The sequence below is a fragment of the Polyodon spathula genome, chromosome 15 (assembly GCF_017654505.1).
Source record: "Polyodon spathula isolate WHYD16114869_AA chromosome 15, ASM1765450v1, whole genome shotgun sequence".
Lineage (NCBI taxonomy): Eukaryota > Metazoa > Chordata > Actinopteri > Acipenseriformes > Polyodontidae > Polyodon > Polyodon spathula.
In genome coordinates, this window is record NC_054548.1 from 13,332,737 (window position 1) to 13,347,609 (window position 14,873).

Genomic DNA, 14,873 nt, shown 5'->3' on the forward strand with positions numbered 1-14,873 from the left:
TTAAGAAATAAAAATGGGATAAAAATTGTAAAATTGACAGATTAAAAACATTTTATTTTTCAATATCAAGAACAAACATTAGGATTTGTAGCAGCCAATCCAATAACTAAAAATACAAAGCAAGGCACAACTTGCATTTAAATGAGAACATTAACAAAACAATACTATATAAACCGAATGTGTGCCCACAACATATGTTCCTTTGAAGTTTAATAAAAATATCAATACTACTTTTTTCGATCTGAAATATGCTTGTTAAATAACATTACTGTGAACATTTGTTTGTCAAAAGCATTTGCCATCAAAATCCAATAAATTACTTAACACTGCTTTCCCTACCTCCCTTTTCTTCACTCCAAAAATGATCAATCATGCCTGATTCTTCCATTTAAAATAACTGCGTAGCTTTAATTAAAAAAAAATAATAATTTAATCCGGCCAGAAGGTTTGTATCCTAGCAACATGCCAACATTGGCTACCTACTGTACCACCACTAACATAAATCAATATGTAATCAAAGCTCACGAAATAAGGACGAATGAAATATTTATTTATTTATTTTTAAATCGATGCATCAGTTACATTGTTGCATCTCTAAAATATGTCCTGCATAACATTAACAATGTTTAAATCCCACTTGGTTCAAAGTTTGAACTGGAGCAAAAACCATGACCCCATGAGTATTAAAAGAGAGTCTCGCAAAAACAACTGCCTTGAATTAACTATTTTGATATAAAAGTTATATCTGGACTATTGTGTTGGATTGGGGCTGAACAGTGCACAATGACTTAGTATTTACTAGTGCTTTACTGGAGTGTATCTTGAAATGCTACCTTATGATGATTTCCTAGGTTTTTTCTTTCTGTATCATTACATAATAAACTGCGACTACATTTTGAATCTACCTTGGTGTGGCTGACGGTGTTGTGTGTTCATTACAATTCCTAAATCTCATACACATCATTAAATAAAAATGATTGAGGAGGTTTTAATTAATTAACGTGAATAAATATTATTACAGATATTAAATAATTACAGATTTAATGGATAACTAACAGATTGTCTATTTAGTCGGTGATCTAATGTGGTAATGATCATAGAACATTAATTCAGGTTAATTAACACATTGAAATTTAAACAATTTGATTAGGCAAACTAATCCATTGATTAAATTGATTAACAAAAACTAAATATGAGCCCCACAGTCTTGATCCCACTATCCAACTATATATGGCTTAAGCAGCTGTCCATGCTCAACCCTAGTTTGCGTACTTCAAAACTAAATATTGGTCAAACCTCCAAAAAGTAATTTGTTATAAAACAGATGTTTTATGTTACAAGAGGATTAGAATGAATAGTATTCAGACATTTTAAAAAGTTGTTCTGAATAAAAACACTTTCTAGACATCACCATTGATTTTCCAGTATACCAATACAAAATGCAACAAAAGGGTAAATGTTTATAACACAACGTACTAGTAAACATGCTAGGACTACAATCACGCATACTGTATACACTACTGAACACAAAATTCAGTAGATGTTTAAAGGTAGTAGCAAACCAACCTATTATAAATTTATTATGGAAAAGAATCCCATCAAGTATGAAAGAGGCCAGCACTTCCCTTTTCATATTGCATAGCACCAAAGTGAGGGGGATGGCAGACACATAAAAGCAGCACAACTGGCTGAAAGACAGAGGCAGAGAAGATGATGCTCACAGGATGACCTGTATGAGCATTAGTGCAGGTTGTAAAGCGGATAAATTAGACACAGCATTGTTTTAAAACAAAAAGTTATTTCTTTGTTTATTGGAAAAATGTAAAATACGCCTCTCATTTAGAGCAATTTTTTTCATTAAATATTTACTAAAAGGGAAAAGCACTTTTTTTTTTTTTTAAATCTTAGGTTACCATTAATAATGTAATTCACTTAAAAAAAAATGACGTGCAGAATACACAGACACACAGTCGAATTCAGTATTGTAGCACATGTGACTGTGCTGGGGGGGGGGACTTAATGTGCTGGTAAATGAGTGTAATCACACTTTGTTTTAATTGCAACTTTTTTCACAGAATAATGTAAATTAAATCAATTTTACTATTAACACGTTTCTCAGTTGTTACTCGGCTTGAAGAAACCTGACAAACAAAATACTGCTATGCAAAACAAACACAAAATACAATGAACAAGTCAATGCATGTAACGCCATCATCATGCAGGAGTAAATTTGCGGGATGCGTATAGAAAAACGAATGACATGGGCAAGTGCAACAAGTCTTCGTCTTCAAGGAATTGCTGGTAATTTTTCCAGTTATACGATTAAAAAATGTATGTATAAATGTATAAATGTTAGCTGTACATGAAGTAGAATAGCAGAACAATATTCAAAGCTCAGCTTTTCCAAAGTTAAAAATATACTCAACACAAATATTAATCTGTACTACATATTGTCCTCCCAATGACATTCAAATGGATCTGTCCAAAGCACAATACTTTGTTTGTGTCATGCACAAAATAAGGGTTGACCAATAAATAAATACCGGTAACGACAATAATACCGGTATATCGCCCATCCCTAACATATCGTACTGTGAGTTAGTGTATCGTCTCACCCCACATACACACGTGTTTGTTTTGTTTACTGTAATGGTGATTGGGGGACATTTTGAATGTTATTGTGTGGGATTTTATACAACCACCGCTTACTGTGTACAAATCACATTAAACACAAACGTGCCCATTCTAAGCAGTGGATGGATGGATGCATGCACACACATATAGCACCGTCAAACTTAATTTCCCCCTACAGGAAGATGCAGAATTTACCTAAATAGAAATCTATGGTCAAAAGCACATCCTGCATCCAACTGGGACATAGTTTCTGGTCAGCCTGCATATAGAATGCTTTATTGAACCACTCATGGACACCTAGAGGAGCTGTATTGTAGAGACAGGGAACAGGATGAGATCTGCTTCCAAACAGGGGTTTTGAGGAGTGGATACACAGGAGTATGCTGTATCAAGCAGTTGGCTGAAACACATTTGACCAGCACAAACGAAGATTAAAGCTACTTCCTGTTTATGTGACTAAAGTAACTGCAAAGAAGATTCAGGTTGGACGCTTCATAATAAATCTTAACATGAACATTGGCACACACACAGTACTCCAGATAAGCTTGTGTCTGAGTAATTTACTCTCCAATTTAACAATAACTACATTGTATTAATTACAGCCTTACATTACCAATGATTCATTGATTTCCTTTACATGAGACTAGATGTTAATTTCACGCTGATTTGAACTCTGCTCTCGACAGTGATTCTGGTGTCCCAGCATCACCCCCCTCCGACCTCCTCAATATTACTTTCAACTGCAGGACAAAAACTTGGTCCTAACAATTATTCTTATTTGCTTTATTGACAACAAACAATATGGCAGTAAAGGCAGTAAAGCAAATAAATAAATATCTATTTTTAATTCTAAAGCTGCAAATGGAATATACTTCACAAAAGGGTCTGCAAGCAAATGCTATATATTTCCAGTGATTTTAATCAAAACATTTTGAAATAGTTAAATAAAATTAAAAAAAAAAACCTGTACAGATACTGAACTAATGCAAATAAAAGAAACACTATTGTATTCCTTACTGACAGCCTTGCTATAGCGTTATAAAGCATCCCGGCTCTCAAACCCAGAGCACTGTATTTATTATATAGATTTACCTAAAGGTCGAGGGGGATAAAAATGGCAGAGAAAATCCTAAGGCTTATTCACTAGTTAAAGATACATTGTAAGTAAGTGAATTCAATTGTAGCTTTTTATTTATGGAAAAAACCCTTACATACTGGTCATGTGTTTCTGGCAATTCCCAAGCAGCCTACAAAATTAGCCGTAACGACATGATCCATTCTCTAGCTACCGCATGCAGTTTATTCACAATTGATGCCAGGAACCAAAAAAGTACGCAAGAAGATTGATAACATGCAAACTCAATCCATGCAGCAAAACTGCTATGCACATTCTTTAAATAACATGTAATTAATATTTTTTCAATGTGTAAAAACACCCAGCAAGCAACTTATCTGGAGCGCTGCAAACGTATACAGTATCACAACTTTGACATGTGGCAATTGTTTTGTGTGTGTGGTCAATATTTGAAAAAGCAAAAGTTTAGGAAGTTTTTCCCAGTGTTTTACAGGACTATTTTTTTTTATTTGTACATTTCTGAATTCACATCTTAAACTTATACCAATATATAAAACCAAACCAAAAACAAAATTGGAAGTTACATAAGCTGTTTACTGAAGCAAATAAAAGAAAAAAGTAATACAAAAAACTGTTTAGCATCAAGTCAAATCAGGCAGTGGTGACAGAATTAATCCCATGTACAGAAGTTACATAAACTGCAGGTTAAAATATCACGTTTCAAAATATGAGAAATTTAACCGCAGTCTACAACAAGTGCACACTAAACACTGCCAGGTTACCACCAACAGTTTCACTTTGTGCTGCAAATGCTATAATTTGCTCGTATACAAAAACCACAGCAGTGCTTATTGACCACAAGAAAGGGAAGGTGTATGATGGGAAACAACATATTAAATAAACTTGAGTGAATAATCAAACAAGAGTGACTTTTTAAAACACCCAATCCAAGCTTTGCTTACAAATGGGAAACAAGTACAAATAAATAGCAGTAAGTAATAAATAAAGAAACCTCTCTCATACTGAAGACATTAAATACTGTAGTTTATCACAAATCTGAACCAGTGAGGACCGTTGCCGATTGAAAAACGACACTAAACCCTCTAAAAGCTCTGAAAACGCACCCTGTTCCCTCAACGCAATCTCCACAGCAGCCAAAATCCCACAACCAAGCAAATCATCATTTAAAACCCAGCTCTACAGCAGATACCAGTGAGCTGACTTGGTTCCAGTAGGGCCACTCCAATGTTGTGAGGAGAAAGTCATTGGTTATTCTCTCTCTAACCCATTTATCCTTTAGTTGCTTGTCCACACAAAGATCTTGCGGCTGTAACATGTCGGTAGTGTTTGGTGCGATCAAAACAAATCACAGATTGCCAATACAGATGCACTTCTCTGTGCTCAAAACACATTGAAAATTGCTCACATAAGGAATAGCGATGTGTCCAATGCAACAAAGCATGTTTTTTTTGTTACTCTAATGAGTTGGTGTATATCAATCAAAGTCTGTGGAAATGTGCAAGGTGGGTTACAGCCAAGAGCACATCACCCTAGTAATGTGTCATGTGTCACCCTTTCCAGCGATTTCAATACTTTCGGTTCCTTCCTGACCCATGGTCCACTATCCACTTGGTACCAGTGGTAATGCTGTTTGATCCCAGTTTAAAATTAGTTCTTCCAGTATGCCGTCCTCTAATTGTGCTGACAACTCTACTAAGGAACTCATGCCTCAAAGAGGCAAAATATGCTGGTGGCATTTTACAACTAGTGCTCACTTTTCTTTTTGCAAAGTCCATGCAGGTCAGCAGTGACTTAGTTCAGGTTGGTGTAACAGTAAGCGTGCCTCCATTCTCAGACAACAGTAACAGCAGTATTAACAACTCCTGATTCCCGTAAGGCTTTAAAAGTGGACTTTATTTTAATCACCCAGTTCCAAGTAGAAGTAGGAGAGGTATGTGCATTTTTAATCGCAGGGAGACTGAAGCTGAACAGCCTCTGTGCTGTTTTTCATTTCACTAGCCTGGGATTTCATTTTGCTCTCGCATAATGTTTTAAATCGATGAGCTGTTGGGTACCACATTGTCAAACTGCCACTGCAATCTTGTGCTCACTTGCATATTTACCAATTTCAAGACGCTGCTGGGCTGTATAATTGACATTCCCTTTAGAGACAGCACTAGGTTCTTTTCTACTTGCAACTTGCAAGTCTTAACATTTGAGTCACTAACTACTTTGTAACACTTCTTACTGTTCCTTAGGACCTGGGAGAGTCTGGTACAGCAGATAATCCATCTAACCGCTTAAAAGTACTTAAAAACGTTCCTTGCTCGAATTTACCATAAGACTAAAGTTAACTTTCTCTTTTCCTTACGCTACACAGCCAGAGGGCGGGTTCATTCTAAAGATCACTGTGTGTAACCCTTTGATTGGTAAAAGTATTATTGGCGATCCAATAAAAATAAATGCCAATAAAGCCTAAATAAAATTACCCGCTATGGGGTATATTTCCACCACCTTTTTTCTAGATAAAGGCTTTAACCATTTGCGGACGTAAAGCACAGGTCTCTAATCGTTTTTTTCTCCGGAGAAAGACGAGAAAACCTTTCAATGGCCGAGTGAGACCGGTAGGAGCCAAATGAAACCGAAAAAAAGGGAGTTTCTCATAGACCCATGCATTACAGAGATAACACGGACATAATGGAGGTAGCTGCTTCTTGCATTTAGGGCTCAAAGAATATCACTGACATTTGTAGAGCTTTTTGAGAGGTTATAGTAATAAAATAATGACTTGGAGAGCATTATTGATAAAACGAGCCCTTCCGTACTTAGCACCCAGTGGAATTAAAAAACATCAGCCACCCCCACCCCCACCCCACCCCAGTGTGGTGACCTCCCTATACTGTCCTCTGTTCCACTCTCAACTATCAGTAATTTCAATACGTCCATTAAAATGTACACGTTATAGGCTATTATGCCACCAGAAAAACAGGCTACCTCGGGCTAAAGTTGATAACAGTATTGAAATGTGTTTTCTTAAATTACAAATGAAATAACGACAAGAAAAGGAATATGCATAAAGAACATCATGCCCATACTGTTCTATTCCATACTTACAGGTTGTATAGTACAAAATAATGTATTTATTTTGCAGACTATTTGAAAAAGAATTGAGAATAGTTAGCAGTATGTGTGTAAAGCAAGTACTTTAAATGTATTGAAAGAACTACAGATGCTGCATATTTTGTAATTATGTACTGTTTCTAAGTACATTTAAATACATAAATATGTAAAAGCAGGAGGAAAAAAGCTTGCAGTCCTATTTTGACAGACTTAAAAGTATCATGTTTTGCAACTACTGGATGGTAATATAAGGACCATTTCATTAAGATTATTTTTCTTACACCTGTGTGCTAGTAATTTTTTCATTCTTGCTAGAATCTTGCTCTTTTTTTAAAGTCTGTAGCTTCCTTGTGTTGCAGACTATATTCCACAGTGAAAAAAAGCCAACTTGTTATTTTTCTTTTTATTGAATTAAAGTAATTGAAAAATAACAGCTACTATCGTGATAATCTGTGTATCGTGAGAGTGGACTCGCAACTATTTGTATGGTGGAAATTTACTATCATTTCATCCGTATGTGTAAACAACATTTAGTACTTAATATCGTAAACAGCAGAACCAACTAACTCATTGCAATTTAAACTTTTTACAGAAACAAACAGTAACATATAAATCATACGAGCTGTCTATATTTCCCATGTTACAACTTTACACAATTAGGAGGTGCTGTCACCATATCTATATACAACACTTGCAAAGTGTTGAAAATATAAATATGCTCAGTTCATTGCAGTCATCAGTTGCACAGATTAACCACTCAGCAGAATGTGGCAACAAACAAGTGAGTACAGACATTAATTGTTTTACTATCGCTTTATTGTCTTAAGTTGTTGTATTTTAAGCAATGGAACACAGTAGCAACTAACTTGCTCCTGAAGTGGCACCTAGCAATTGAACTGAAATCTTTTGGCCTGCAGCCATTGCCTCCCTAGGCAAAAACTTTGTCTGGAGCCCTGACTTACAATTTTGGTTTTAAGGAAACACATTAAGGAATAAACAGAAAACAAAAGCAACAGGCCAAAAAGCTTATTTGACCAAAAGTGCTTTACCAGTGTCACTGCAAACACTTGCACAACCAAATGAGTCAACCGGGTGATTTTTACATTTCATGCTTAATTTACTGTATCGTGATACATATCGTATCGTGAGCATCATATTGCGATACATATCGTATCCTGAAGACACTGCCATTACAATTATACAGACAAGCTACTAGATATTGGTCAGCTGCTATTTCTCAACAAAATCAATGTTATTATTAACATGATGACTAAAATGCCAAGCAGTCAGTGCGATGACAGTCTCCCTCACCTACAGGTAGAATGCTGAAATGAATCACCCATATATGACAGCAGACAAGTAAAATATCAAAGTAAGCACTTCATCTGGCAGACTGCAGTTTGTGTAGTTCAGCAGATGCAACCTTACATCCAATCCAACAAAACAAAAAAAAAACACTCCAGTATATTAACTATTAACAAGTGACATCACTTAAGAATTTAACCGGATCAATGCAGCACAACAGAGATATTTACATGATTTACATGACATGACTAGAGAGTTATCTGGTGTAAATTGAAACAAAAAAGGTGTGTACTGCTTAGAGTAACAAGTATGACAGCAACATAAATCCCCTTCCACAGTTGTAAAGAAAAAAGCAGACCACATGATCTACATCCAACCTATGGACAGACAGAACAAGGATTCTAAGGAAAAAAAGTGCATTGCATACGTTATCAACTCTGAGTCTGCATGAGCTCTCTTTGTCGCTATAACATGAGGAGAAACAACCCCAGATGTTTTTGAATCCCTAACCCGTAGGAGCGCCAGAGCCGATACATGTAATGCCCAGTGAAGACCGGCAACCAGCACGTGAACCAGAGCTCCCCTAACTGTATGACTCACTGTGTACATCACAAGGCCTTTACCAGATGAGCCGCTCAGGAAAATAGGATTTAATACTGATGACAGAATCTCTGGTCCTTGAAGAGTTAATTTAACGCAACAGCAATACAAGTGATGAATGCACACCATCTTCAATTTTGATACTCAATGAGCTAGATACCACCTAGAGGACACTTTCACTTCAGAAAGTGTGCCCCGATTCTGCTGCAGCACTGAACCAGCAAGTTGAGGAAGTGCAGTGTGGAAGAGGACATGTCTGCTGTCTACTGCCTTATACCTGCAGACATCAGGATGTATCACAGCTTTGTTTATTACAGAACAGTTATAAAATTGGAATAAATAACTTTGAAATTCTGCAATTACAGTTTTAAATCAAAACCATGTTACAAGAAGGGGGAAATAAAAACAAAAAAGTCCAAAAAGTAACACATAAAACATTACAAAGTAGGCAGACAATATTTATCAATTGTGTTTACAAAACTGTTGTAATTGCCAATTGATAGTACTATATTTAAAGATGCATTGTGGTTTTTTGTATAATAATATCCTATCAAATTTAAAAACTAAGAGTTGGATAAAAGAAAACATTCCATTCATCATTTTAAAATGGGTGTTGGCTAAGTGGCTTTACAGAAAATTAAGCATTGCGCTGTTAATTCCTTAAGTCGGTCTCTGCCCATTTACACAGCAGACACTCTGCAAATGCATGAGTTCACCGATAGGATCTATACTCCAGTTTGTTTCCATGATGTAAAACTTGAGAAAACCCAGATAGGTCAGGTCCCACCTTCACCCTGCAGAATGCAGTGCCATTAGGCACACGTGCACCAAAGAAACACAAGGGTATGGAACTAGAGTCAGAACTCTAATGCATTGTAGTCCGCCCCGAATTTTAACATGTATGTAGAAGGTTGAAGAATCATATGTGTTTGTCCAGCATAGCTCGTCACAGTTAACAGTAAAACACATCTAAAAACTACAGACAAAAGATACCTGAAAGCTCCTACAATTAGACCACTGTATTTCACTCGAAATGGTGACGGCAGACTTTTTCACCAATTTAATTATTACAAACAAAAAATTATGGTTTATAAAAGGTTAAAATAGTGACCAGCATTTGCTACGTTAGTTTTGCTGCTAAAAAGGTAAAATTAAAGAAAATAAATAAAGTAAAATAGCACCAACCTTCCAGTAGTCAGACTGTAAACTGTAGTACCTCTGGTATGCAGATAATGCTGAAATAGGAAGACAGACAAGATCAGTACAAGGGAAATTCAATCAATTATACACAAGTTCACATATTTTACTTTTCAAAAGAAAACCATCTAGTCATTGTGGGAACAGCATACATCATTCTTGAGGTTAAAACAATGCAGTGACATTGTTAATTTTACTGGACACCGGCAGTGGAACTACACTGAGAAAAATCATAGAATACAGCTATGTAGCAAATAGTAATACAGCAATTCAACGCAAAGTGTACTGTGTGAACACCAGAAACCAAAAAAGAAGAAAAGTATAACAGTCATGACAGGTCAGACGTCAATGGCCAGGTCAACCATACATTTAACATCCAGTGTATAACTCAAATATGAAGACACTTAAATGCTTCTGTTTAGTATACTACAAATAAACATTTAATACACAAATAAATCTATAAAACTAAAATGACACTGCTGACAAGTCTGTGTCACTTACTCCTAATATAGTTTTCTATTACATTGCAAACACAAACTGACTCAATGGCTTTATTAAAACAGCCTAGCTTTCTCACAAGCCTGGCAGTAGATTTTTTTTTTTTTTTTATATGCACCAGCACCAAGCTCCTGTTAACTACTGCATCCCCACCTCTCCTGTGAGTTTTTACTCATGGGATCGCATCTGCATGGGAGTCTTCAGGGAGCGTGTGGGAGTGTGTGGGGAATTCACTGACATGGGAGATTGAAAAGTTTATTTTTGAGACCACCAAACCAGAATCCAGTTTTTATTTTCACTGCACACACAAGAGGGCACTGTTGTACCATGGAGAAACAATACCAACGATGGTATTGAGGTTCCTCAGTCCCGCTATGATGCACGCACAGGTGCTTAAACAAATAATCAAAATAGAAGGCGAAAGAAAAAAGGAAAATAAAACACAGTAATAAAAACTACAAACAAAAAAGTGCTGCTCTATGCAGCGTCCCACAACAATTGCTACCAATACAGCTCAGGTCTTCAGTCTAGGCTTTGCTACTCCCTCAATATACTGTCAGAGTGCCCAGGTTTGTCCCCGTTACCTACACGTCCCGTTAGGGTAGGTAATAATAAAATATCCTTCCTCAGCCTGGTTTGCCTGGCTCGTTCTTTTGCTCCAGCCGCTGGCATTCTTTTTCGGGTTTGTTTACACCGGCTTTTTATTTTGAACCCAGCGTCACCGTTTCATCTGCAAGGGCAGCCTGAGAGAATAGCAAAACATTTTATAGGTCGAGCCTTCAAGGCCCACCTCCCAACCACTGGGAGAGACAACACACCCTCACCCAACCTCTCCGTGTCACTGCCATGATTGACAGACGGGTCCTACGGGGCTCCCGACCTCCCCCTGCAGGATCATGCCTGCGTCAGATAGCCAGCAAAGACCCTGCCCTTACAGCAAGTAACAGAGCAAGTTAACAAATATCGCTCGTGATACACTGCCTTCTGATAATTATTTTTCTAAAACAGAATACAGCAAGAAAGTGAAGTGCAGCCTATGCGACAAGTGTCTGGGATACTCCAGTAACACAATTCATTAGTGCAACCATCCAAACAAAACCTGACAGTGATCAAAATAAACATGTGCCACCAGCTGCTTCATTTTTTGAAAGATTTACTGTTTACTGAACTACTGTGGACAGTGCTTACTTTTTGTAAATTAGCTATGTTGTTCTCTGGCTTGGCTGTTAAACTGACTGGTAGATTTTGGTTACTATATGCACAAACTGGTGTAATTTTAGTCAGTATAATAGTTTTTAAACCTTTACTAGTAAAAATTATGCCTTTCCTAGTAAGGCATCATTTTTACCATTTTTGGAGTTGCGGTGCGTGTGTTTAAGATACGGAGCTGTGCTTCCCTGACTTTCTAAATACAAGTACTAAATTGCCTTGACAAAAAGAAATCGCGTAGCTGCAAAAATTAGGGAGTCATACCTATTGACTGCTACATATAAAACATATTATAAAACTTAAATGTTGCTGTATTTCAGTCAGGACTTGCCACCATGTATTGAAAGTTGATTATATCAATCTGCATTCCTCAAGTAAGCGGTCTTCTGACATTTCTACTGTTTCAATGAGCCTCCTGATAGCCCATCAATCATCTTTGACAGCTCATGGAGCCAGGCTGTATAGCTACACTCTGGTTACTATACAAGTCACTAGTTTTTAAGAAATTCATGGTTACCCCAAAACACATTGAAAATGGACTGCAGAAGACGCATGACAGCAAAGCAGTGTTTGGAATTACTGCAAAGTATTCTGATGCAGCAGAGACAGACAATGATGAATGTAACTCTGAAGCAGGGTGGGTTTGCAAAGATGAATCTTCCAGCAGCAGTGACAGTGAGGAGGATTCCAGCAAAGTGCCAGGAGCGAGAGCATGAAGAGGGTGCAGGAGATCTCGTGGGAGAAGCAGCAATCATGTGGCAGCCCCTGCAAGGATGCCAGCCACTTCACCTGCATCAGCCCCTGCACCTGATCCAGCTGCTACTTCACCTGCGGCAGCCGCTTCTCCAGCAGTAGCACCACCACCACCTGGCACTCAAGAGGCTGGTAATGATGGCACTTTTTGGAACACTAAATCTTGGTATTGAAGCTGCAGGTAGAAGAGGTGAACATAATATTTTGATGAAATCGATGCATCAGCTTTTTTGGAAAACATATCGATGGTGAAAAATTAGGTACAGTCCTAGCCTTAAATCTGACCTGACTAAACTTCAGATATTTAAAATAACTTGTTTGTCTCTGTTTAGAAAAGGAGACTGTACAGGAAAAAGGTAGGCAAAGTTCAAGGAGGTATTGTTATACAAAAATGATATATAACCAACCTCCGATACAACCGCAAAGAATAATATTTAAAATAAATTGTAATCCCATTTTTTTTTAATCCAATTAAGTTTTATTGACAAAATAAAATGTGTATTATTAGCTGACTATGTGAGTACCTGTACCTATGCAGAATGTTTGATAAGTGAAACCTAACCAGCAGTTGGTTGTGTACTTAACATTGTGCTTTATATTAAGAGGTTTATGTCAAGAGGTTTACAACACAGAAGCGCACGTGTGCAAATAACTTTTCCTTATGTATCCAATATACCATGTATTATGTACTGCTCAGTACAATGATATATGTGAAAGAAACTGTTCGTTTTATATATTTAACATTTCTTGAAAAGGCCTCACTCATCACAAAAGGTGCCGTTTAGTTTACTGCAGGTAGGCCCAGTTTACACGTCTACACAAAAATAGTGGTTCAACAATTAAATCGATGCATCGATTGATCATCTGTCCTTAAATGTCCTGAGCTTCGATTACACAGAGAATTGATGCATCAAATTAGAACCCAGTTTGAAGTAGGGATGCATTAGGTAAAATGGTTAAATGCATGCTGTTTTTACATAACAGTTAAATGATAATACAAATTGATAAAATGTGTCTGGCATTTTGTTTTAAAACTAAATAACCATCAAAGCATGTGCTTTTTAGGCACTGCCTCTGTACTCCAACTGTACTCCAAGCACAAACTGACAAGTCAATATTTGAGCAGCTTGGTGACAAATTGCCTGAAAACATCAACACAATTTAGAGAACATTATCAGAAAGTCATGTGGTGTTTCATGAGCCACCAGACCTATATTAAGCTATGGGAGAGTTGTGTGCACTTATTGAGCAATAACTGGAAAAAGCATCTCTGAAACATTACAAGGGGCATGATAGTTAATGCCAGTGCAAAAGACATTCCTCACCCCAGTGGCTGCACTGACCAATGTGTCCATAAAAGTCTTCTGGGTATTCCTAGAATGGCAGCGTTTGCACAACTCCGGTCAGAATTGACAGATCAAGCATGCAGACACTGCCAACATATTGCGCAAAACAAGCCATGCTACAGTAGCCAAAATCTCCAATTTTTAAGATATAACCAAACATGAAGTAAAAAATGAACCTCCATTATTATTATTATTTTTTTTTTTTAATTTAGTAGTCGCCAATTAGTTTTTTGTTGTTTTCGCCCCAATTTTTGTTTAGCTCAGCTCACCGCTATCACCCCTGCGCTGACACGGGAGGGGCAAAGACATACACACAATATCATCCAAAGCGTGTGCAGTTAGCCGGCCACTTTTTTTTTTTTTTTTTTTTTTAAACACACTGCAAACTCACCGTGCAGCCACCGATAGCTACAGCGTCGGAGGACAACACAGCCCTGGGCAGCTTACAGGCAAGCCTGCAGGCGCCGGGCCAGATCACAGGGGTTGCTGGTGAGCGGAGAGTCGAGGACACGCTGACCAACCTAACCCTCGGCCAATTGCGCACCACCCCCTGGGAGCTCCCGTCCTTGGTCGACAAAGGAGTAGCCTGGACTTGAAATGGCGACCTCCAGGCTATAGGGCGCATCCTGCACTCTATGCAAGTGCTTTTACTGAATGTGCCACTCAGAAGCCCCATCACATTTGTAACCGACATACAGACATATCTCCTACCCAGTATAAGGAAACTCACAATAAGTGGCATGGAAGAAAATCCTAACCATATAATCACAATCGAATAACAGATTCTATAGATACATGTAAGAATGTGTGACTGAAAACGGAAATGTAGTACTCCGGCAAATAATGATCACACAAACAAAAATAAATGTGTTTTAAGCGACAAAGCACTCTTAAATTCTCACACACAAAAAAGTCAATAAAACAAAGTGGCCTTAATCAAGATAAATGCCCCACTCTGTTTTAAACAACACTGTACAAGCTTCGGACTCCAATCCTTCCCATAACAAAGGCTGATTGCAGACTTTTATACACCTGTTTTCCAGGTGGATCAGCTTAATTAACTAATTGACCAACTGGCTATTCAATGAGCTCAGTGAGTTTATCAAGCTGTGGTATCCCAAAATATCCAGCAGAAA

General features: G+C 37.5%; 1 protein-coding gene across 5 annotated transcripts in view; it reads right to left on the reverse strand.

The window, feature by feature from the left end:
- LOC121328126 (lysine-specific demethylase 6A-like) overlaps positions 1 to 14,873 on the reverse strand; it is a 90,449-nt gene that overhangs the window by 43,405 nt on the left and 32,171 nt on the right. For all 5 annotated transcript variants that reach the window (XM_041272635.1, XM_041272633.1, XM_041272632.1 and 2 more), the window contains exon 4: positions 9,920 to 9,969. In XM_041272635.1, the coding sequence (XP_041128569.1) occupies positions 9,920 to 9,969 (50 nt within the window). The remainder of the gene's footprint in view (positions 1 to 9,919; positions 9,970 to 14,873) is intronic.